General features: G+C 37.6%; 3 protein-coding genes across 6 annotated transcripts; 2 read left to right on the top strand and 1 right to left on the bottom strand.

Annotated features, from left to right (window-relative positions):
* Nucleotides 1-243: 243 nt before the first annotated feature.
* On the bottom strand, nucleotides 244-14,991 carry LOC122833645 (trypsin-like). Of its 3 annotated transcripts, none has more exons than XM_044121373.1 (5): nucleotides 14,898-14,991; nucleotides 5,127-5,286; nucleotides 3,159-3,300; nucleotides 2,768-3,034; nucleotides 244-570 (listed from the first exon to the last, which is right to left on the bottom strand). In XM_044121373.1, exons 1-5 carry the CDS (start codon nucleotides 14,938-14,940, stop codon nucleotides 397-399), a joined length of 786 nt encoding a protein of 261 aa, XP_043977308.1. In that variant the 5' UTR covers nucleotides 14,941-14,991; the 3' UTR covers nucleotides 244-396. The 3 variants fall into 3 exon arrangements, with proteins under 3 accessions (XP_043977308.1, XP_043977307.1, XP_043977309.1); XM_044121372.1 differs by lacking the exon at nucleotides 14,898-14,991 and adding an exon at nucleotides 7,693-8,359; XM_044121374.1 differs by lacking the exon at nucleotides 14,898-14,991 and adding an exon at nucleotides 7,693-8,355 and having other exon boundaries at nucleotides 5,163-5,286.
* LOC122833646 (trypsin-like) lies at nucleotides 10,021-13,677 on the top strand. Of its 2 annotated transcripts, XM_044121376.1 has the most exons (6): nucleotides 10,021-10,320; nucleotides 11,374-11,445; nucleotides 11,557-11,707; nucleotides 11,917-12,058; nucleotides 12,722-12,973; nucleotides 13,405-13,677. In XM_044121376.1, the coding sequence occupies exons 2-6, from the start codon at nucleotides 11,382-11,384 to the stop codon at nucleotides 13,552-13,554; spliced, it is 759 nt and encodes a 252-aa protein (XP_043977311.1). In that variant the 5' UTR covers nucleotides 10,021-10,320; nucleotides 11,374-11,381; the 3' UTR covers nucleotides 13,555-13,677. The 2 variants fall into 2 exon arrangements, with proteins under 2 accessions (XP_043977311.1, XP_043977310.1); XM_044121375.1 differs by lacking the exon at nucleotides 10,021-10,320 and having other exon boundaries at nucleotides 11,399-11,707.
* A 1,884-nt stretch (nucleotides 14,992-16,875) lies between the features above and the next one.
* On the top strand, nucleotides 16,876-20,742 carry cdab (cytidine deaminase b). Its single transcript, XM_044121377.1, has 4 exons — nucleotides 16,876-17,211; nucleotides 17,879-17,990; nucleotides 19,666-19,723; nucleotides 19,968-20,742. The coding sequence occupies exons 1-4, from the start codon at nucleotides 17,070-17,072 to the stop codon at nucleotides 20,103-20,105; spliced, it is 450 nt and encodes a 149-aa protein (XP_043977312.1). The 5' UTR covers nucleotides 16,876-17,069; the 3' UTR covers nucleotides 20,106-20,742.
* The last annotated feature ends 182 nt before the right edge of the window (nucleotides 20,743-20,924 follow it).

The following is a 20,924-nucleotide window of genomic DNA, read 5'->3' as shown; positions in this document are numbered from 1 at the left end:
GTTTTCCTGTTTTCTGACAGTTTTTGGGATACTACTCTGTTACCTCCTTTGAAGTTTTTATTTTTTCGTCCACCTGATAATTATTTACTGCTTTGCATTGGTCTATAAGATAAATCCCAATAGGAAACACAGAAGCAACGTGGCAAAATGTAAAAAAGCTTAAGAGATGCTTTTTACTCACACTCTAGAAAGCGACGGAGAAATATCACACTCTTATCCAAGTGATGGTATTTATTGTCAGAAATCTGCAATTTCTTACAGGTTGTGAACTACAGTAGGAGGCACAGCAGGGGATCCAGTAATGGATCCACAGACTTTTACTAAAGCTTTAATATTGAAGAGCAGAGGGTGCATTTCTTCTTACACTGATACAACGACAAAATGATACTCAGAGCTTCATCTGTATCCGAAACAGCGCAGGTGTGGCCCGTAGATGGTTTGATCTATCCAGCGGCGGAACCTGGACACAGCAGTGTACACCCCTGGAAACTGAGCGTCGCCACAGCCACTGCCCCATGAAACCATGCCGTACACCCGGCCCCTGCACACCAGCGGCCCGCCTGAGTCTCCCTGCAAAGACAAGACCACACCCTCTATCAGTTACCGAGCCACAATGTCCTCTTGGTGATTACACCTTCAGATTTCACATAAAGCTGAGCCTGTGGGAAAACGTTTCAGCAGGGGCTTGCTAATCCTGTCTTGAATGTCTCAGGGATTTAAGGTCACTTTTATTGTATTATCTTCAAGCATACTAATATAATGTTACATAATTTGACGTGTCTTTCATTTTGTAGAACAAATGACGTCCAATGAAAAAGCCTCACTGGGAAGATATTAAATATTGCATTTCAGAAATAATAGCTTTTAGTAATCATATCTAAATTCAAAGCTTGTTTCAGAAACTTCTCATAATATTCTGGAAAATATTGAAACGTATGTTTATACATGTATTTTTTTTCCTCTTCAAGCTGTTTCTCAGTGCCACCAATGCAACGTTTGTGATGGAATATTAAACAGAAAAAACCCACTTCGTGGTCACATTTAACCAAAATTAAGTAAAATTTTATATATTTTAATTTGTCATATTACAACTGTAGACTTCAAAGAACTTTACTAGGATTTAATAGGATTGATGAACTCAAATTAGCATACCTTTGATAGTGGAAAGAAAATGATCCATGGTTTAACATCGAGTTCAACTGGAAATTGCAATCATTCACTTTCCTCTAAAACCTCTAGATGAATTACAATGCAGACAATTGGCTTCAGAAGTCCTTTAATTCAAGGACATAATCCTGTGTATTTTTTTATTTTTTTTCAGAATAAATTAATTTATTCCCTGAAGGTCTCAGAGATTTGTTAGAGAAGATTAGAAAAGAAGCAAAGGAGCAATCAAGAATCTCATCACTACTGGTTGTGGACAAATCCAGCCATTATGGAACAAGGCAAGAACAAAGTAAACTTGGAAAGATAGCCATAAGAAGTCAAATTTACAGTTTATCTCGAGCCATTTAGAGGAAACTTACACAAGAAGATACTCTCATCAGACGGGACCAAACTAAACTGTCTGGCATGAATGCAAAACACTGCATGACAGAAAACTAATGTTGTACTTCACTGTGAACACCACCCATGTGATGAAACATGATGGTAGAAGTGGCATGCTGTGGGCAGCCTTCTTCTCTGCACAGACAGGTAAGCTGTATAGAGTTGATGGAATGCTACATATTGATAAACATCGAACATTCCTGGTCAAGTCAAAGCACAGTTGTATTAAATTGGCAAAGTCAAAGTAAAGACCAAAATTCTATTGGGAATCTGCAGCAAAAAAAATCGAGAATTGAATCTGATTCAACTTTTCTATTTTAGAAACAAGAGTGGACTAAAACTTCAGATATATAAACCCTAAAATACTTGTATCTGTAATTGCATAAAAAAATAAGTAAAAAAAGGAAAAAATAAGTTTCTACAAAGTGTTGAGTTAAGAAGCTGAATACAAATGCACTATTCAGATTTTTATTTGACTCAAAAAAAACATGCACAATGATTAACTTTTACCCCACAAGTATAGATACTAGTTTATATTGATCAGTCATGAAAAATCACATTGAAGTTTAACATACAGTGAAGTTTGTAGTTGTAGGATGATTCAGGGGTGTGAATACTTTCATTGCTGTTTTATTATGCAACTGCTTGAAAAGTCTCCCAGTACAGTGTTAGATGTATCGTTTGTTCGATGTAATTAAGTAGGTTTCTCTTCACAAAGGCAAATGACTTCTGGTACATCGCATATTGAATTTCAGGTAATCTTCTTCTCACATTAAACGCAAAGAAAGGAAACACACATGAATAGGCACAATGAATGCACCATAACATACACCAGCATTTAAGTGTGCTGTTGTTTTGCAGCCATCCACCAGATTAGCTTTTTTTTGTTGTTGTTTAAAATCCCAGTTAAAATTTGGCCTTTGAGATTTTCCATTTCATCTACAACTATAGTCTGGCATGTCAGCCTAACAACTCATCATGTAATGACATAACAAGCTGTGTCCTCTTACTGGCAAAGGGATGGACTTCCCCAAAAGTGTGTTATGGATATACTCCAACGTGAGATGAGAATCAGATCAGCTTGTGCTACCTGATATACATTACTGGGTGATGGAAAATGTATTGTTTGAGAAATAAATTGATGTGTTTTCAAGGACAAGACACTCCTGCGTGTCCAAACAGGTTAAGCCGTGTACCACCCCACAGCCTCCGCGTTAACCTTGCATGCGTCCTGTCCTCCCGACGGGTAGCCGGCGCAGATCATGTTCGCCGTGATGTTGCCGTTGAAGGAGTCGCTGCCGTTGCATCTCACGGCTGAAACAATGGGCACTGTGACTGTCCTGAGCTTAACAGGCACCTGTCCTCCACCCACCCCAACGTGGCCCCATCCAGACACCTGACACAGGTGGCCTTCGACCACGCCTGTCCCCTGTCTGGGTAGAGGCGCCAGTGACACAAACTTGTTCAGGACCATAGGGGCACGCAACTGAAACAAATAAAAAGAGTAAAAGAAAATATTAGATGGTTTTCTGGTAGGAAAAGGAGCTTAGAAAATGTTCACAGGCAGTTTTGAAAAGATATGAAAAAAGTACACTAAATCTCTGCAGTACCTTGATGAGCATGATATCGGCGTTGTTGGTGCTGCTGTTGTATGAGGGATGAATGACCAGCTTGTGGGGTTTAGCATACTGCTCAGTACCCTCGAAGATATTTACTTTGTAGTCACCTGCCACTATCATCATCTGATCTGCCCTAAAACACACACATACAAGCATTGCATGGAACATCCCTTTTAAACATGATCATTTCCAGGCATTTTTTTCCATCTTCAAGATGTGCATTTGTCCAATGACGGGAGAGCAACACATATTACTACTTTGTATATTACTACTCTGAAAAGTAAAACAAGATATTTATTGCACTTGTTCTGATCAGAACCAATGCATTAAAAATAATTTACCTCATTTTTTTAATTATGTATTTACTTTCTAAGCAACTTATAAAACAAATGAGCTGTAGGAGCACGTATAAACACTGTATACATGGACTGTGATGATTATTTTTAAATTAAACTTGGCTCCCAAGTTTTTGACCAAAAATTTAGAGATGAATGAAATGTGAAGCTAACAGGAACCCATTCTCCTTTGGTGTTGACTAATTCTAATTCCTGCAGCCTAATAGGAGAGTTCAGAACTTAAAAGTGTGGTTGCTGCTACACAAATAGTTGATTATCAACAGATTTACGAACTGACTCCATGAAATTAGGGCTTTTAGCTGTGATGATTATTTTTTAGTCAGAAATCTTTATCTGCAGATGATGATGTATTATAATTGCTTTAGCAGATTAAAATAAGTCAGTGTGGTGAAAAAAAATATTTAATTCGGTTGCATTATAACTCTGCACAGTTGTAGCTGTCCAGTAATTGTACACACATAGATATTCTCATAATAAAAACAAAATCTCACTTCTATCCCAAATATTTACACTTGCAAACATTTTGGATTGACTTTCAGCAGTGTAGATGTTCAAAACAATATATTCAGGAGAACAGCCTAGTGAATAATTGTGTACAGAGTTTATTTCTGTACTTGTTTGAATAAGTAAATGGCATATGGGAAAATGTGTCATAAGTGTAGAAATTTACCAGCTCAGGGTGTGGAAAAGGATTGACTGCGACTGCAACTGGATGGATTCGTGAACAATGGCTTACTGTGATCTGGCAGGACTGGGGCAGTGCTACAGAGATATGGATGATTTCCAGGAACTAGACAAGATGACACTTCACTGTCACTCTGTGTTTTACACACACACAAGCACACACCCCCGCACCCATACACACACATACCGAGATGTACACACACAGGAATGATGCTGCACCAAGGTCAGCTGACCAACTGTATCTGTTTGTGTGCAGTTTGACCTCCAACGCACAGGTTTAATGTGACATTACTTGTTCATACCAGAAAGGGTTTTTGTTTCTTTGCTTTCATAAATCTGCTCCTGTCATACTGAGTGAGGCTCTACACAATGTTAAACAGACTAAAATTCACATAATTAAATAATGTGAGCAATTGGATGCAGTGGATTAAATTTACGGGTTTTACAGTAAAGGGGGCTTAATGAAGGATGCACAGTGCATTTATTCTCACATAAAATCCCAACAAAATATGTCAAATGTGAAAAATGCTATTGCTTCTTAGACATTAGAAATTATGTTACAGAGTAGTTTTATTTGGAAAGCACGATATATTCGCATTAACATCGGTATCGGCAGATGTCAGTCAATTTATATATATATATATATATAAACTGGGGCGATATTAATACCTGATGTTTATTTCCGTCATGCTTGCCATTTGTGTCTGTGCTTCAGGAGGGGGAGGGAATAACATGTGACAGTGACAGTGCTGCAACACAGGTTTGGGGGGTGTTTAACTGAGGCAGAGAAGCAATGTCAGCGGTGTGGACATTTTTCACAGTGTGGAAAGGAATGGGGAGAATATATATCATCTGAATCATGTGGCGGTATCCTTCGAGCTCGTAGTTACAGATGATTACAGCTGTTGAACACTCTTACCCGATGTTACAGTGCGCTGCAGTCAGAACCCAGTACCTGTGAACTAGCGATCCCCCACAAAAGTGTTGGCGGCTTGTTCTCTGAAGAGACACCATGTATTTGATGGAGTTCGGTGCGGCGACGTGGCCGCCGATTATGCGGCTCTGCATAAGCGCTCGGCCTGCATGGAGAAACAAACAGGATGCGATGTTTACACATGTTTACATTAGGATTTACTGTGAATTATTCATCATCGCTATCGGACATGAATTTGTGAACAACCAAATCTCTCCTGGGAAATTGGGTTAGCAGTGAAGCATTGGGATAGTTTATCCTCAAAAAAAAAAAAAAAAAAACAGTAAGCAACCAAAGCTGCATTGTAGGAAAGCAATGACAGCTGGTCAAAGTAAAACAGAACGCCTTCGGTGAGTAGAAGGACTGTAGAGTTGCTCGTTATCCCACTTCCTCCAAGTCAATTGACCCATTTAGAAAATTGCTACATTTCTGCCATATGTGGGGCCTCGGTGAAATAGAGGTAATGGAACGCAGCGTCCCTGAGTCACTACTTCACTCTGGCTGCAGAAATATTACAGCAGGGACACTCCTGCCAGTATTATGTAACAACTAAACCGTGGAGCTCTGACCTCAGGCTGCACAATCAGAGACTGTGGAGAAATGGGTATCATTTTTTGCAACTCCTCAACATGAGGGAAAGAAATGCAGACTCTCTCAAAATCCTTCATAACCATTTCCACTTCTGATTGAGATTTTTCTTTGTTCAACGCCATTCCAAAAATAATTAAAGAGTGCTTTTCCTGTGACTCAGCAACTTTCTCAGCTTTTTCTTTTACTTTTTTTTTTTCTAACATGTTTGCATCTTTAATGCTTAAACTAGTTTATAGTGAATATGAATAGGATTTTGAACATATTCTGAGTCATTTTAAAATTTGTTAGGACTGTTTTAGAAAACAATTTTGCTGCTCAAAATCCCTTTTTTTGCAATGAAGCAGTCATGGCTGCAGCATGTCCACTGAGAGAAGGTTTCCACTGAGAGAAAGAGCAAACTGTTGGTATCTCTGCTGGACAGCTGTGTCACTCACAACAAATATTTCATTAGTAAAACAATCTGTATATCATTTGCACTTCTGTAGCATTTATAATCTCATCAAAATTGCACACTACACTTTAAAAGAGCTATCGAGGGCCTTGTAGGACTTTGTGTGCTAACCAAGGCCAGTGCACTAGTGACTGAACAGCCAACTTTTCCATAGACAGATGCATTGAACCTGAACTTTTACCATGAAATAGTCTAAAACCAGACTGATGGCTCACTCCTGGGCTAAGCTTTTTACTTTGATTTCACATAGCTAGAGCCTTCCAGTTTAGCAGTTCAGCTGAAGGTCAATCGGGCTGCTGGTTCTGGTTTAGATTGCTGGATGTCCTGATGTGATCCTTCTTTTTTTTTGCTTCAAAAAGGAATTGCATGTGCAGAAAAATAGTTGAGATCAATGGAGGTGAGCCAATGTAAGAATTTGCAGGAACATCTGAATAAAACTAGATGATCATAGCAAAGTGTGTAAAATGAAAAAATATGTATTTTTTGTAACCCAATCTTGCAAGTTGATCAGATCTGGTAATGGATCGTCTTGGCAAAGTTTCTTATTAGTTTTGTATTTTTTTCATCTCTCTTAATATTCAGCTTTGCCTCAGGAGCCAGCAGGTGAAGTGAGGGATGTGTCGTCATCTGATGCTGATCAGCCAATCATACGCAAATTTTGTTAAAATTATTATTATTATTATTATTATTAAGGCACATGAAGAGAGATAGAAAATAAACAGACTAACCTTGAAGAAAAAACTTACTCCACTCTTGTGCTATTTTACATTTAATTAGCTAGCCATGTAGGCATTTGATTAAATTAATATTCAGACTAACGTCAGAGTTTAACCTAAAAATATTTCTCATCATGGATGTTCTTAAAGCACATTTCTAAATTATTCAAATAAGAAATTCTACATCGCTTTACGTAGTTAACTCTTCACTAAGGAAAAGATAAGGATGGATTTATGTTGAATCGTGGGTGGATCATAAAATTAAAACATGTCAAATTGAATTTTGTCTTTGTTGATTCTGCAGTGTTTGGGTTCACCAGGGCCTTACATGGATCTTTGTGCTCTATCGAGTGTCCAAAGGAGCCCTGAACGTAAAAGCAATGTCCAGTTTTTAACCTCATGAGGCTCTTTCTCAAAGCATCTTTTTTCTTTCTTGCAGTTGTGCATTGCATTGTACAAAATGTCTGCAGAAAAATGACTCCCTATCTAAAAGTTAAGAAGGAAGGCACCAATCTATTGGTCCGACATGTTCAAAGTTTGTACTCTGGCTGAACAAGACATCAGCAATTACATTTCAAATTCAATTTACAAATTAGTTAATTTATCACAAAGGAACTTTAAATAAGATATACCAATTTATTTTTTCAATTCAATAATTTTTTACAATGCAACAATAAAGGAAATGCATTAAACAATGAAGGAGATACATTAAAATATCACTTTTTATGTATTTATACCAAAAAAATATACTCACTGTCGACCGCAGTTAGAGCCAGGAGCAGACAGGCTAAACACATAAGGAGGTTCATCATACAGCAAACAAGGATGTTACTTTAGACAATATGACTGAATCACTGCAGACAAACAGCCTTTTCTCTGTTGGCCCAGACTGTTCATTCCTTCTTCTCTGGTACCAGTGGAAGTGATTCCTATCAAACTATATCCTTCAGTTTCCCATAAAAAAAAAAAAAAGTTTTTAATTTCATTGGTTATCATGAAGCTGCAAAGTCACTCTGGGATGGGCTGAGAGGAGAAAAAGAGAAGAAGGAGCAACAAAGTTCACATTCAGTAAGGATTTATTATCAGAACTGTCTGTCCTCTGACCCTTCTGACTTGTTGAAAGGCCTGACGTTGTTGCCATAGCAACAAAGATGGCACTGTGCCCGGGTGGATTCATCTATACTGTATCAGCACGCTGTTTCAACGTCCAGGATTATCCCGGCTGAAGTATCTGTATGTGTGTGTGGGTGTGGGTGTGTCTGTGTGAGTGTGTGTATGTGTTCATGTATTTGATACAGTCTAAGGACCATTTTTCCAACAAATGCTATGCTTTGAGGACCAACTGGTCCTTATGGGGCCCAAAGCCCATTAAGAATAGGTGCTGTTTTTGGGTTAGGGCTAAGGTTTAGGACAAAGGTGTGAATTGAGTGTAGGTTAGGTTTAGGGCTAGGATCAGGGTTTGGCTATAGAAATGAATGAAAAATGAATGGAAGTCAATGCAAAGTCTCTAGAAAGACATACTATGTGCGTGTGTGTGTGTGTATGTATATACGTGTGTGTATTTCTGTACACACACACCTTCTAATTGAATTCAATTAGAAGGTGTGCCCAAACTTTTGGTCTGTACTGTATATACACACAGAGGGATTCTGCACACAAGTGTCTCTTTTTGAATTATCGGCCATTGCTGAATCTGTGTCAACAATGATAAGAAGTCCTTATCAACCCAGCGGCTATGACGACAATGATGATGATGAAGACGATGATGATGATAATGATGATTATGATCAGCCATCTGGCAAGTCAATATCAGCCACAGTGGGAGGGCTTGGAGGGAAGTGTTGGTGTGTGTATTGTTGGGGGAGAGGAGGAGATGTGAGGGGAGGCGGTCACCTGACCTCCTGTTGTCCCACATGTGGAGCCATCTGACTAATTGATGTTGTACCCAGAGAAAGAGAGAAACGGCTTTGTGTGTGTGACCTTCCTTGGCCAGGTGTTTCCCAAGTCCGAGCTGCAAATGAACACAGCACCAGACTAACCGCTTTCCTCCAGACAGCAAGAAAATGGTGAAAAAGACTTTCCAAACTTTCCTTTCTATTTTTTTTTCTTTTGTGCATCATTAATTTATTATTTTATGAACAGCATATTTTTAAAGTTCATTTGTTTCAACTGAGCCCTGAACAGACCACCCCCACTGTGCTACCACAGGAAATGCATTAAACAATGAAGGAGATACATTGTGAGGACGCTGTGTGAGGACGCTTTTCTTTAGCAGGAGATAGAAAGATGGTTAGAGTTCCTGAAACAAAGTAAACACACATCCACATTTACATTGAATGGTTATTTCTCTTCCTGCCACTTCTGTCAGTTCAGGTGGAAATGCACAACACACTTTTTTATGCCTTTATTCATAAAAATTTTTAAAAACTGTGTATCACCTCCTTTCAACTAAGCACTAGTTTCTGTGGTTCTGTGGGAAAAGGTTGATTGTCTTGCCTTTTCTATTTTTCAACTTCAACATTCATTTCCCAAAACATTCCCTGTCTCACAAGCACACCAGACACAAAGGCACACTCTGTTTTGTCACAGCGACGTTTCACCCAAGGGAAAGCTGAGCAAGCTATCACCTTCCAACCTCACAGGTGGAATGACACCTTGGGGAGTGCTGATTGTATGTAGGCTGAGAGTTGCAAACACCCATATGGCTGCAAAGTCTGTAAGGAAATAAATGAGAAGAGTCTGGGGCGAATTTGGCTGTGAGGGAAAATGAAATAAGAACGGAGTTGCATTTGAGTGCGATTCAGCTGAAGCACAGTTAGCAACACCTTCACACATGGTCATTATTTTTGATCACGAGTCAATGCGAGATGTACAAAGAGGGTTAAGCAGATCTACTCTCTGAGCAGCTTTAAAAGGATTACTGGAGAAAAAAAAGAGAGAAAACCTTTCCTTGTTCAAAGAAAGAATGACTGCAATCATCACCTGCCACATCTCAGGTGGACAGAACATTAGAGGGATATAAAAACAACATGTTGAGCGAGTATAGGTTGTCATGTCACCCTTGTTGGGTTTCATGTCTGCAAAGATTCACTTTATCTGCAATGCTGAACAATAAGTTGATGCTGTGAGAACAAAGGCCTCCCAAAGAAAAAGATGTAATAAAAGAAGGATGAAGTGTTTTTTTTCTTCTAGTACTGGGTCAGATACTCTCCTTTCTGAATGTGACAGAGATGTTAATAATGGTGAGGAATAATGAGAGGGACAGGCTTATTTAGAGTATAAAAGAGTCCTGAGACTTCTCGGTCTTCTCTTGATGTGTGGGAATGTTTTAGTGTATCTTGAAGCTGGTAATTTGGAGGATTTTGACACAACTGTTGATAAGGTGAGAAAGCTTATATATTGTTACCTCTAAGCAGTGAGAGTGTTATTCGCATCTCAGCCAGACTTAGATTTAAAAGAATTTTTATTCGCTGTCCAAGAAGTTGTTTATCGTTTGCAAATGAGACAGGAACTTCTACATAATAAAACAATGTAAAACAAGTATCAGCTTGTCTTTTCACATGTCACTTAACATTTAAAGCATCAAAGACTTTTTTGTATACACCTCCAAATGATCAAGTGAGAAATGTTTATTGGCAATACAGCAATTAAACCCTTTTTATAAGTGCCTGCCAGCTTTTTGCACGTTTCTGCTGGTGTTTTGATTACTTCTCTTTGGTAACAAGTTCCAAGTGTTTGAGGATGAAAGGCCTCATTGCTATCACCCTAATCTTTATCTCAGTCTACATAATCTGGCTGGGGCACCCCACAAGATTAATGTTGCATCTGGTCAAAAGAAACATGTTGATCATACTAAAAGATTACTGTAAACCTAAATCTGCCATGCCATGATGAATGATTTTGAGCTCTTTTCTTCATGGTTATGTTACGTTACATTATGCTGTCATTTTATATTGCATAGAATTACATTATGTTGTTTTATATAGTGTTACTAGTGTTGGATTATTTACATCACATTTTACTTTATGCTATGTTGCATTTTCTTATGATGTTAGAGTAGCTGTCATGTTATATATGTTGTGATATGTTGTATTGCATTATGTCATGTTATAATCTGTTATATTTTGTTCTGATCACAACTCCAAACTTCTGTGCAAGAGTTGATCCTGAAGTCTTATGCATTTTATGTATTTGATAGTTATGATTTATTGCTGCTCTGTGAAAATGATATTACATCTGAGATTCATTTTACCACCTGTCTTTCTGTCATTTGTTTAGCAATTTAAAATGGAATTAATTAATATTACCTGTTTATTTTGTGTATATGAAGAGCACAATGCTTGTGCCCTTTCCATCAGCTTTCAGAGAAGACTTTTGTCTTAACTTGATTTTTATTGTCTGTATTTATTTATTTATTTATTTATTTATTTTGTAGCAGCTGATATGATGCAACTTGCTTCCTACTGTCTCCTATTATTGCCCCCCCTGATTGTTGCTAACCTGGCAGGTAAGAAATAATATGCATTGTTGTTTTGCCAGAATATTCACATGGATCTGCTTGCAAATGCAACCTTTCGTAGAGGAGAAAGAATGTTTTGTTTTTCTTTGTCTCTTTTAGTTGAGAATGGTAACAGAATTGTTGGTGGCATAGTGGTAGAGCCTTACTCTATCAAATATCAAGCCTCTCTCCAGTACAGAGAGTCCCACTTCTGTGGAGGCACCTTGGTTCACCCGCAGTGGGTGGTGTCTGCTGCCCACTGCTGGAGGCCGTAAGTTACTGCAGCTATCCACCTTCACCAGTCACACCATTACACATTAATATGTATCAGACATTAGTCTACATCGTGACGCTTAGAATGTATTATCATAATTAGTCTTTTATGGCAGAAAGTAATAACATCAAATAACTCTAAACCCATCAGGGGTCTTTAAATAAACCGTATGAACCGAATTGTGTGCTTTCTAATAACCTCTGCAGGAATCAGCTGATGAAAGTGGTCCTTGGGGAGCACAACATCAAAGAAAAGGAGGGATATGAGCAAATATTTGACGTCTTGTTAATCATAAAACATTACCAGTTCAATTACTGGAACCTTGACAACGACATCATGCTTCTTAAGGTAAAACCTCCACTGTGACAAATGTTTTGATTTAGAAAATGCTGAGTCACTCAGAATTGGGAGCCACTGCATGGACTGAAATTTCAGACCGTGATTTCCCAGTGATGTGAAAGGGAGAAGATAAAAACTTTAGCATGTCAGCTGGCCTTAAACACAAATATCAAATCTAACTGGTGTCCAAAAGTAGTATATGCAGCCATGTGTAAATATATAACAGTATATTTCAATATGTCATTTATTAATATATATTTTTAATGTGAAGTCTAATTAATGTATCTAAATATTTTTTAGTAAATATTTTCTGTGCAATCATTATTATTTTATGAGAATTTTGTGATAGTAATATTATTATTATATTAATATAATTGACAATCATTTTAATATAATATGATTTGGATTGCGACACCATGTGCAATAATCCCCCCCCCCCCCCCCAAAATAGACAAAAAAGGCAAAAATATGCAAGATCTAATGACTAATAAGAAAAGAAATGGCCTCAACACTGTAGTTTCATTGTCGCCTTTTTCATTTTTTAAATCCACTTGGACATTTTACAAAGCAGAATTACATGACACCTGTGAGGATTTGTTGCTGAAAAGTATCTGATATGCATTACTAACATTTTGAGATGACTAACTGACTGGTTTGTTCTTCTGTGGTCAGCTGGACCGCCCTGCTGTCATCAACGAAGTGGTCAGTCCAGTTGTTCTGCCCCGCAACGGCACTTTGCAAAACTTTGCTCGGTGCACAGTTAGCGGCTGGGGAGTCACCTCTGTCTATGGCCAGAGCCTGTCCCCTCTGCTGATGTCTGTAGATGTGGATTACTTCGCAGACTGTTGGTACTACTACTACTTCAGGATCACAAACAACATGATCTGTGCTGGGTCAACTGAAGGAGGAAGAGATTCCTGTCAGGTGAGCCACTAAATCACTAAACTAAGGTTGTGACCACAGAGGAGTTGTTGCGTTTCCTCTCAACGTTTAACAATTCCAAAGAAACAAAACATCAGAAATAAATTTAGTTGCTAACGTGTTTAGAATTTAGAGCAACGAAGTAAGCTTTAAGCATACTGGAAATCGTTTCAAAATTGTTCCTCCAATATTAATTTTTAATTACATTTCAAGGTGTTCAACAAATCCAAATATTTTATGAGTCCCTCCTAGTCTGGATTGTTTAACTAGAAAAAACGTTTTCTGAACGAAAAAAAAAAACAAACAAAAAAACACAAGAGTTGGGGATGGTTGTGTCACACACGAAAGTTTGATTTTTAATTAAAACGTATCTCAACACTTTAGACTGCTGGGATTTAGCTCTAAAACATGTCACCTTCATTTGCCCTTGCCAGGGAGATTCAGGAGGACCACTGGTCTGCAACGGTAGACTGGAAGGCATTGTGTCATGGGGCGTCGGGTGTGCTTATGCTTTTTACCCCGGCGTCTACACTAATGTGAGAAACTACATCTCATGGATCGACTGGGTCATCCAGAACAGCTAACCATCCACCAGGCCAAAGAAGACACTCCTCGGATGAATCTTCGAATGGATGCTGAAGATCAAAAGGCTTTTCTGTCTTTTTGATAGTTTATCTTAATAAACTTGAATGAATCTGCTCAGACGACCCAACTTACAGAGTGTTACTTTTTACACTTTTTTTTAATCAATGACAGGAACTCAGATTATTCATATTATAACAGATCAACCCAGAGAGACACAGTTTGTTTTTGTTTTTTTAATAGATTCACTTTCATTATTTTTTTAGATCCTATTTCAAGTAAAGTTGCAAATTCATGTCTGGGATTTTTTACCCTTCTCAAACAATTCTTCTATTAAGTAAAAAAAAAAAAAAAAAAGAAGCTAAAATAAATATACATATTTTCTCAAACTGACTTGTCATTTTTGTTGTTTTGCTCACCTTGAGCTAAACATGAACACTTGTGTCTTTCAAAATATTGACATGAAATAAGAACTATTTTACACTTTGTAATGCAAAATGTAAAATAGAATATATATTTTTATCTCAATCTTAATGGAATTATTTTTATAAATAATTTTCTCTACTATTGTCATTGCAGCAGGTTTAATTTTAACAAAAATTTTGAGTATTTTTGGAAAGTAAAAAAAGAATGCAACAATAAGAATAATAATAGTAATGTAGCCTGGTCAAATGAGGGAACCAGACACAAAACTTATAAATGGCGTTTTATTTCTCGAATACTCTAATAAAGGGAGAGTAGTGTTAAATGAATTTGGAGTTTTACAGAATGGTGGATTTTTGTTAAACAAAAATCTTACAGAGACAGCTTCTTGATTAGCAAAATAAAATAAATCCCTTTTCTTTTAAGCAAAGTTATGAATAAAATACTGTACTATAAGTTTAAAACTGAGTGCATAAACAACTGAAGCAGGCACGCCTCTATAAAAAAACAAAAATAAATAAAATCACAAAGATTTCTTACAATATGGTTGACTTAGTGTTATACAACATATTAAAATACTCACTTAGTAAACTTTCTACTTTCTACTCAAAATTGCTGGTGGCAACTGGCCATTCACTCTAACCGGTACTATAGTAAGGTCAGATAAATATACATTCAGTAAAATAACAACAGGTTATTGTTTAACTATAGCCAGATATCGTTTAACAGAAACTCACAATATATTAAGACAGAACAAGCCCCACAGTTCTTCAGTCTGAACGGGCTCCACAGTTCTTTACGGAAATCTGCAAACATTACACCCAATATAATTTCCTATTGGGTGTAATATAATCCTATACAATTCTCAGAAACACACCAACAGGTCACTTTGTAATAAAAATAAAGTTCTAGATATATTTACCTTCTTTTTTAGGACAGCAGAAAACCGTTAGGCGCGTTAGCATACCGTAGCAAACAGCACAGAACTAATTCTTCCGGTCTAACGGTTTTCATCCCTTTCTCTAACGAGCCGGCAAAGCTCAGGACTCTTCTACACGCAGCTCCCTCTGGTGGTCATCACGAAGCCATGCTTTTCTACTCGGCTACAGTAACACAAAATGCGACATTTGAATTCTTTCTACAGATGAATGCATACTTAAGAAAAAAATCAGCTGCCTATAAACTGGAGTGTAAAAACGCAAAAAGGGAATGTGCAAAATCTCAGGACTAATTAAAAAATTGCAACAGCAGCATAGTTGTATTGCTACCTTATTAATTTTTAAATAAGGTCACAGGGATATATTTTTTAAGAAAATGTGAATTCTTTTGCTGAGAAGCATCTAAAATGCTCTGCTAACAACATGTAATATTTCTAAGTGAAGGATTTGTTCCTCTGAGGGTCAGCTGTCATTATTTTCAGATGATTGACTGGTTTGTGCTTCTGTCGTCAGCTGGACTGCCCTGCTGTCATCAATGAAGTGGTCAGTCCAGTTATTTTTACCCTGCACAGGCACTTTGCAAACGTTGCTCGGTGCACAGTTAGCGGCTGGGGAGTCACCTGAGTCTATGACCAGGTGACTCCAGGCCAGAGACCCATGTCAGGGGACATCAGAGCCTGTCCCCTCTGCTGATGTCTGTAGATGTGGATTACTTCGCAGAGTGTTGGTACTACTACTACTACTACTTCAGGATCAAAAACAACATGATCTGTGCTAGGTCAACTGAAGGAGGAAGAGATTCCTGTCAGGTGAGCCACTAAATCACTAAACTAAGGTTGTGACCACAGAGGAGTTGTTGTGGTCACAACAACTCCTCTGTTGTGACCACAGAGGAGTTGTTGGTCACAACAGAGGAGTTGTTGTGACATTGCGTTTCCTCTCAATGTTTAACAATTCCAAAGAAACAAAACATCAGAAATAAATTTAGTTGATAATGTATTTAGAACAAATAACCATTTTATTTAGAGCAGTGAAGTAAGCTTTAAGCATACTGGAAATCGTTTCAAAATTATTCCTCTAATATTAATTTTTAATTACATTTCAAGGTGTTCAACAAATCCAAATATTTTATGAGTCCCACCTAGTCTAGATTGTATAACTAGAAAAAAAACTTTTTCTGAATGGAAAAAAACCCCAAAAACACAAGAGTTGGGGATGGTTGTGTCACACACGAAAGTTAGATTTTTAATTAAAACGTATCTCATCACGTTAGACTGCTGGGATTTAGCTCTAAAACATGTCCCCTTCATTTGCCCTTGCCAGGGAGATTCAGGAGGACCGCTGGTCTGCAACGGTAGACTGGAAGGCATTGTGTCATGGGGCGTCGGGTGTGCTTATGCTTTTTACCCCGGCGTCTACACTAATGTGAGAAACTACATCTCATGGATCGACTGGGTCGTCCAGAACAGCTAACCATCCACCAGGCCAAAGAAGACACTCCTCGGATGAATCTTCAAGGTGTACATCACTGTAGTGGTAAGAGTCATAGTTTGTTAAATACTTTATTAAATATTTTGTCCTATTTGATGACTGATGCTTGCTGTAAATATTATGATGTATTCTCACAAATGAAAAAGGTAAATTATTCCAACTTTTATTGAACGTTCAGCGGCTTCAGTGCACATAATAAAGGTAAAATAACGCAGAACAACTCAAAACCATTTGTATCCGTTTATTTGCCCTTTTATGTCACTTTGCTCACATTGAGCTCCACGTGAACACGAGCACCTTTCAAAAATATTTCACATACTTTTTTATGTTCTGTAAAAAAAAAAAAAAAGGCCTATGCAAAGTCCTATTCAAATGTACGACACAAACACACAACTAGAACAGGAAGAACTGGAGTGGGAAGATTTGCATGAAACAACTCATCAAAGTTTAGAAGACTCGCCCAAGAATATTTTTGTCCCTTTTCACGAATTAAAACCGCCTCCCCTTTTCTTCATGACGCCATGTTGGGTTGGTTTCCGAGCAAACGATTGGCTGTATGACTGCACCCTCACCCCTTTTCCCTCTGTCCTTTTCACATTTAAAGCAGAGCCACATCATTCTCATTTAGATACTCAAAACCAACCCAACAAAATAAAGAACGCAGGATGGACCACAGGCACTTGTCACAGGACGAAGTTAATGAACTGATCCATCAGTCCCACAAGGCCAAAGAGTTTTCTTACTCTCCCTACAGCAAATTTAGAGTGGGAGCTGCACTCAAGACTCGAGATGGCCGTGTCTTTACAGGTAAGCTGTAGGTGCGGACAATTGAGAATAGAAAATAGGATGAACAGAGGTTGAATTTGATTTTAACAGAATCAAACAGAAAACTAGTAGCATTGCTTATGACTGAGTTTCAGGAGTTTGAAAAGTACATTGTGTTCAGTGTTATGCAGTCTGACTCAGCCAAGTCAGTTCTGACTTCTGGGATAAGATACCTAATTCATAATCTAATCGGCACTTATGTAGGTTTGTTCTGAAGCTGATGCTGCTAAATAATGTTAATTGTTACCTAAGAGTTAACTATGTGGAAAATTCAGATTAAAGGATTACAGTCCAGCCTATCAATCAATAATCCTCCCACGTGACAGGACATCACAAATCCATCTGACAGAATCATATGCTACCGTTTAACAATATAGATGCAATCTGTGTCAACCTCACCTTGTACACGGATACAAATGTCCTGTCAGCATTGCTGGACAGCACAAAGCTTGACAAGTCACCTGTTTTCATCACATGGGGGGGATGGGGTCAAGGGTGGTGAGGTGAATGACAAGCAAACAGCTGTGAGTCCAAAGACACAGAGAGCCAATGTTTGAAAAGACCTGAATAAGTAAATAAGCCAGCTCTTTTAACCTGTAGTGGGTCTCTTTACAGGATCACTCATTATGTCTGTTTGTGCCTCTGTCAGGTTGCAATGTGGAGAATGCATGTTACAATCTGGGAGTGTGTGCTGAAAGAAATGTTATTGCAAAGGCCGTGTCAGAAGGTTACAAAGACTTCATTGCCATTGCCATCGCCAGGTAACTAGCACCTCGTGGAATTTATCAAACCATGAGTCACTTCACATTGCATTTCCTTTCTCACATCAAAATGCTTAAACAATACTTATTGTTAATAAGTATAAATAAATATATTAATTAATTAATTAATTAATTAATTAATTAATTAATTCCACTCAAACGTCGGGAATGAGGTGACACCTCTGGAACCTGCTGTTACAGGATAAATGTCCCAACTTCAAACTACAAAACTTTCACACAAGTTTGGTAATAAAATTATACATTCCCAGAAAAAAAGCCCTCTCTGCCCAATGACACTATCCAGCTAAATCTGAGTCATTGTCTCCCATTGTGTTCAATACAAATTCTCTGCTGAAACGTCAATGGAAAATGTTTTTAAACTTATAGCAAGTCTAATGACCACTTTCACTGTAATCAGAGGTTAAATTTTCTATAGACTATAATGGAAAGCTCTTATGTACTCATATCCTCTAAATAAAGAGAAATTTATTAATGTATGAAAACGTCTATGAGCGACCACCAGACCTCTCCATAAAGACTTTGGAAACTTTATGGACTTGAGAGTCCATAAAGTCCTTAGGAGGCTTTAAGTTGGCAATCAACTCGCTAATTTAACAGACCAAACCAGAGACTTTATTTAGTCATTCATGACTAACTAAATTGAAATTTCACTCTTTCTTACCCAAATATTCAATACCTATCTATATTAAAGAAGTAAAGTAAGTCAATGCTAACATAGCTAACATAACCTAATATTAACTCTTAAGGATATTAAGGTCTTCATGTTAGCTGAACACAGTTGCTAATGTTAGCTAATGTCTTAAAATGTGAATATTAGTTGATCCTAGCGTATTAACCACTTTTAGCACAAAGCTAATATTCACTCCTATTGAGCATTTAAACTTATGATAGCTTAAAAACTGCTTTTAGTGTAGGGGTTAGGATATCTATCTTTTGTTAGTATGCTAGCTAATGCTATCAAACTACCCAACCATAGCACAGTAACATCTGGTTTTCATAGCTAATAAGCTTATATCTTTATATTAGCCAAGATTAGCATTTAAACTATTGCTGGCACTTGGCATTTGGATGTTAGCATTATAAACATATTTCATCTCTGAATTAACTTCTGAGGCCTTCTGCTATAACCTGCATGCTCTACTGCATAGATCTCATTTTTCCATACTACTTAACACCTAAACATACTTAGAGTTCATTTTTCCATAGTTATATCCTCTTTTTTTCTCTTTTAATCCATCCATCCATCCATCCATCCATCCATTTTCTGTACACCCTGGTCCCTAGTAGGGTCGGGAGAGGTAGGCCTACTCTGCCTATCTCCAGCTAACGTTCCAGGTGAGAGGTGGGGTACACCCTGGACAGTCTGTCACAGGGCAACACAGAGGACAAACAACCATGCACACACTCACTCCTAGAGAGAATTGGAGAGAACAATGAACCCCGGGCCTGGAATCGAACACAGGACCCTCTTGCTGCAAGGCAACAATTCTACCAACTGCGCTACTTTGCAGCCCTTCTCTTTTAATATTGATGCTTATTTTTACTCTTCAACAAGTGTTCCTGCTTTACATCAAGAACACAGCAGCCACACCGCATTTTCAGAGGAAATACATTTATTCTAGTTTAAAGGAAATTGTGCCTTCTGATCTTTCAGTGATATGGAAAAAGAGTTCATCTCCCCATGTGGAGGCTGCAGACAAGTCATGAGAGAGGTATGATGTGTTTTTGTACTATCAATACCTGTTTGGGTTTTTTTTATCTCCAGGCAGTGCAGGCTAGTTTGAGGGTAAACATACAAAAAGATATATACATGCACTACATATACTGCTGAGTAATTGAGTTAAACATGGCATATTATTATGAAGTTGTGAATGAACCATCTAAGATAGAAAGATATAATGTTTAGATAAAAAAGAAAAAGTATTTATTTTTATCTTTGTATTCTTCCAACTACAGTTTGGGGGTAAATGGGACGTTTATCTGACAAAGCTGAATAAGTCGTACGAGAAGATGACTGTGGACGAGCTACTGCCCCGCTCTTTTGGCCCCGATGACCTGTCCAAGAAGGTGTCCAACATTCCCAGCAATCACTGAGTTTGGATTATATGACAAGTTAATTTACAGAAACAAGATGAGATGCACTCTGTTTTAGCATACAGTCTTCTCCACATTTATTGTCATCTTTAGTAAAGTATGATTTAAAAAAGAAAAACAAATCTATAGAACAGAAGCATATCTAGTTGCAATAGCTTAATCTCAAACTGAAAAATGTGCGTTGGTCTTCATCTCCCTTATGTTTAAAGGTGAGATGTTATTTTTTGGAGCCATTAGGACCCTGACTTATGGAGCTTAACATACATTTCCCTAATTTGAATAGCACGTTCTCATGTTTTTTCATGTTGGGGATCTAAGATACAACATACTACTTTAAATAATTAAATGTCTAATAAAAATATATATATTAGTTGAGTTTTTCTAAAAGTTTCAGTGAAGCTCCTGTACCGCAATAAAAGAAATTCACTTAAAAGTGTTTTTGTTTGTTTTGCACACACCTTTAACAGTAAACACCACATGTTTAGCAGCAGTTATATTCATGATTAATACCAAATTTTGTGTTGTCTGCTAACAAACAATATTTAAATGTCCTATATCCACGTTATAAAAATATGAACAGAGATTTGTTTTCAGTTTTGCACCACTGACTCAAAAACAACCGATGCCCTGTTAATGTAGATAAAAATATTTATTAGTTCCAAGAAGCAAAAACAGAAATTGATGCACACATTTTAATAAATAAACATTTTCTGAAAATGAGTAATCTTTCATTTTCTATAGTTAGACCAGAAAAGAATGATTAGGCTTCAGTGTACAGCAAATATTATTTGTTGAGCAGCAAAGGATTATAGTTAAGGA

Source organism: Gambusia affinis, linkage group LG07 (genome assembly GCF_019740435.1).
Source record: "Gambusia affinis linkage group LG07, SWU_Gaff_1.0, whole genome shotgun sequence".
Taxonomy (NCBI): Eukaryota; Metazoa; Chordata; class Actinopteri; order Cyprinodontiformes; family Poeciliidae; genus Gambusia; species Gambusia affinis.
Note: the sequence above shows the minus strand (reverse complement) of the source record. Positions and strands in the feature narration are given on the sequence as shown.

Excerpts from the sequence above, each read along its gene's own strand:
- LOC122833645 (XM_044121372.1), bottom strand. The coding sequence starts at position 7,750 with ATGATGAACCTCCTTATGTGTTTAGCCTGTCTGCTCCTGGCTCTAACT. Across the intron at positions 5,287-7,692 it reads GGCTCTAACTGCGGTCGACA|GCCGAGCGCTTATGCAGAGC; the intron begins GTGAGTATATTT and ends TTCTCCATGCAG. Across the intron at positions 3,301-5,126 it reads GCAGCGCACTGTAACATCGG|GGCAGATCAGATGATGATAG; the intron begins GTAAGAGTGTTC and ends TGTGTGTTTTAG.
- LOC122833646 (XM_044121375.1), top strand. The coding sequence starts at position 11,487 with ATGGATCTGCTTGCAAATGCAACCTTTCGTAGAGGAGAAAGAATGTTT. Across the intron at positions 11,708-11,916 it reads GCTGCCCACTGCTGGAGGCC|GAATCAGCTGATGAAAGTGG; the intron begins GTAAGTTACTGC and ends TAACCTCTGCAG. Across the intron at positions 12,059-12,721 it reads ACGACATCATGCTTCTTAAG|CTGGACCGCCCTGCTGTCAT; the intron begins GTAAAACCTCCA and ends TTCTGTGGTCAG.
- cdab (XM_044121377.1), top strand. The coding sequence starts at position 17,070 with ATGGACCACAGGCACTTGTCACAGGACGAAGTTAATGAACTGATCCAT. Across the intron at positions 17,991-19,665 it reads ATTGCCATTGCCATCGCCAG|TGATATGGAAAAAGAGTTCA; the intron begins GTAACTAGCACC and ends CTGATCTTTCAG. Across the intron at positions 19,724-19,967 it reads GCAGACAAGTCATGAGAGAG|TTTGGGGGTAAATGGGACGT; the intron begins GTATGATGTGTT and ends TTCCAACTACAG.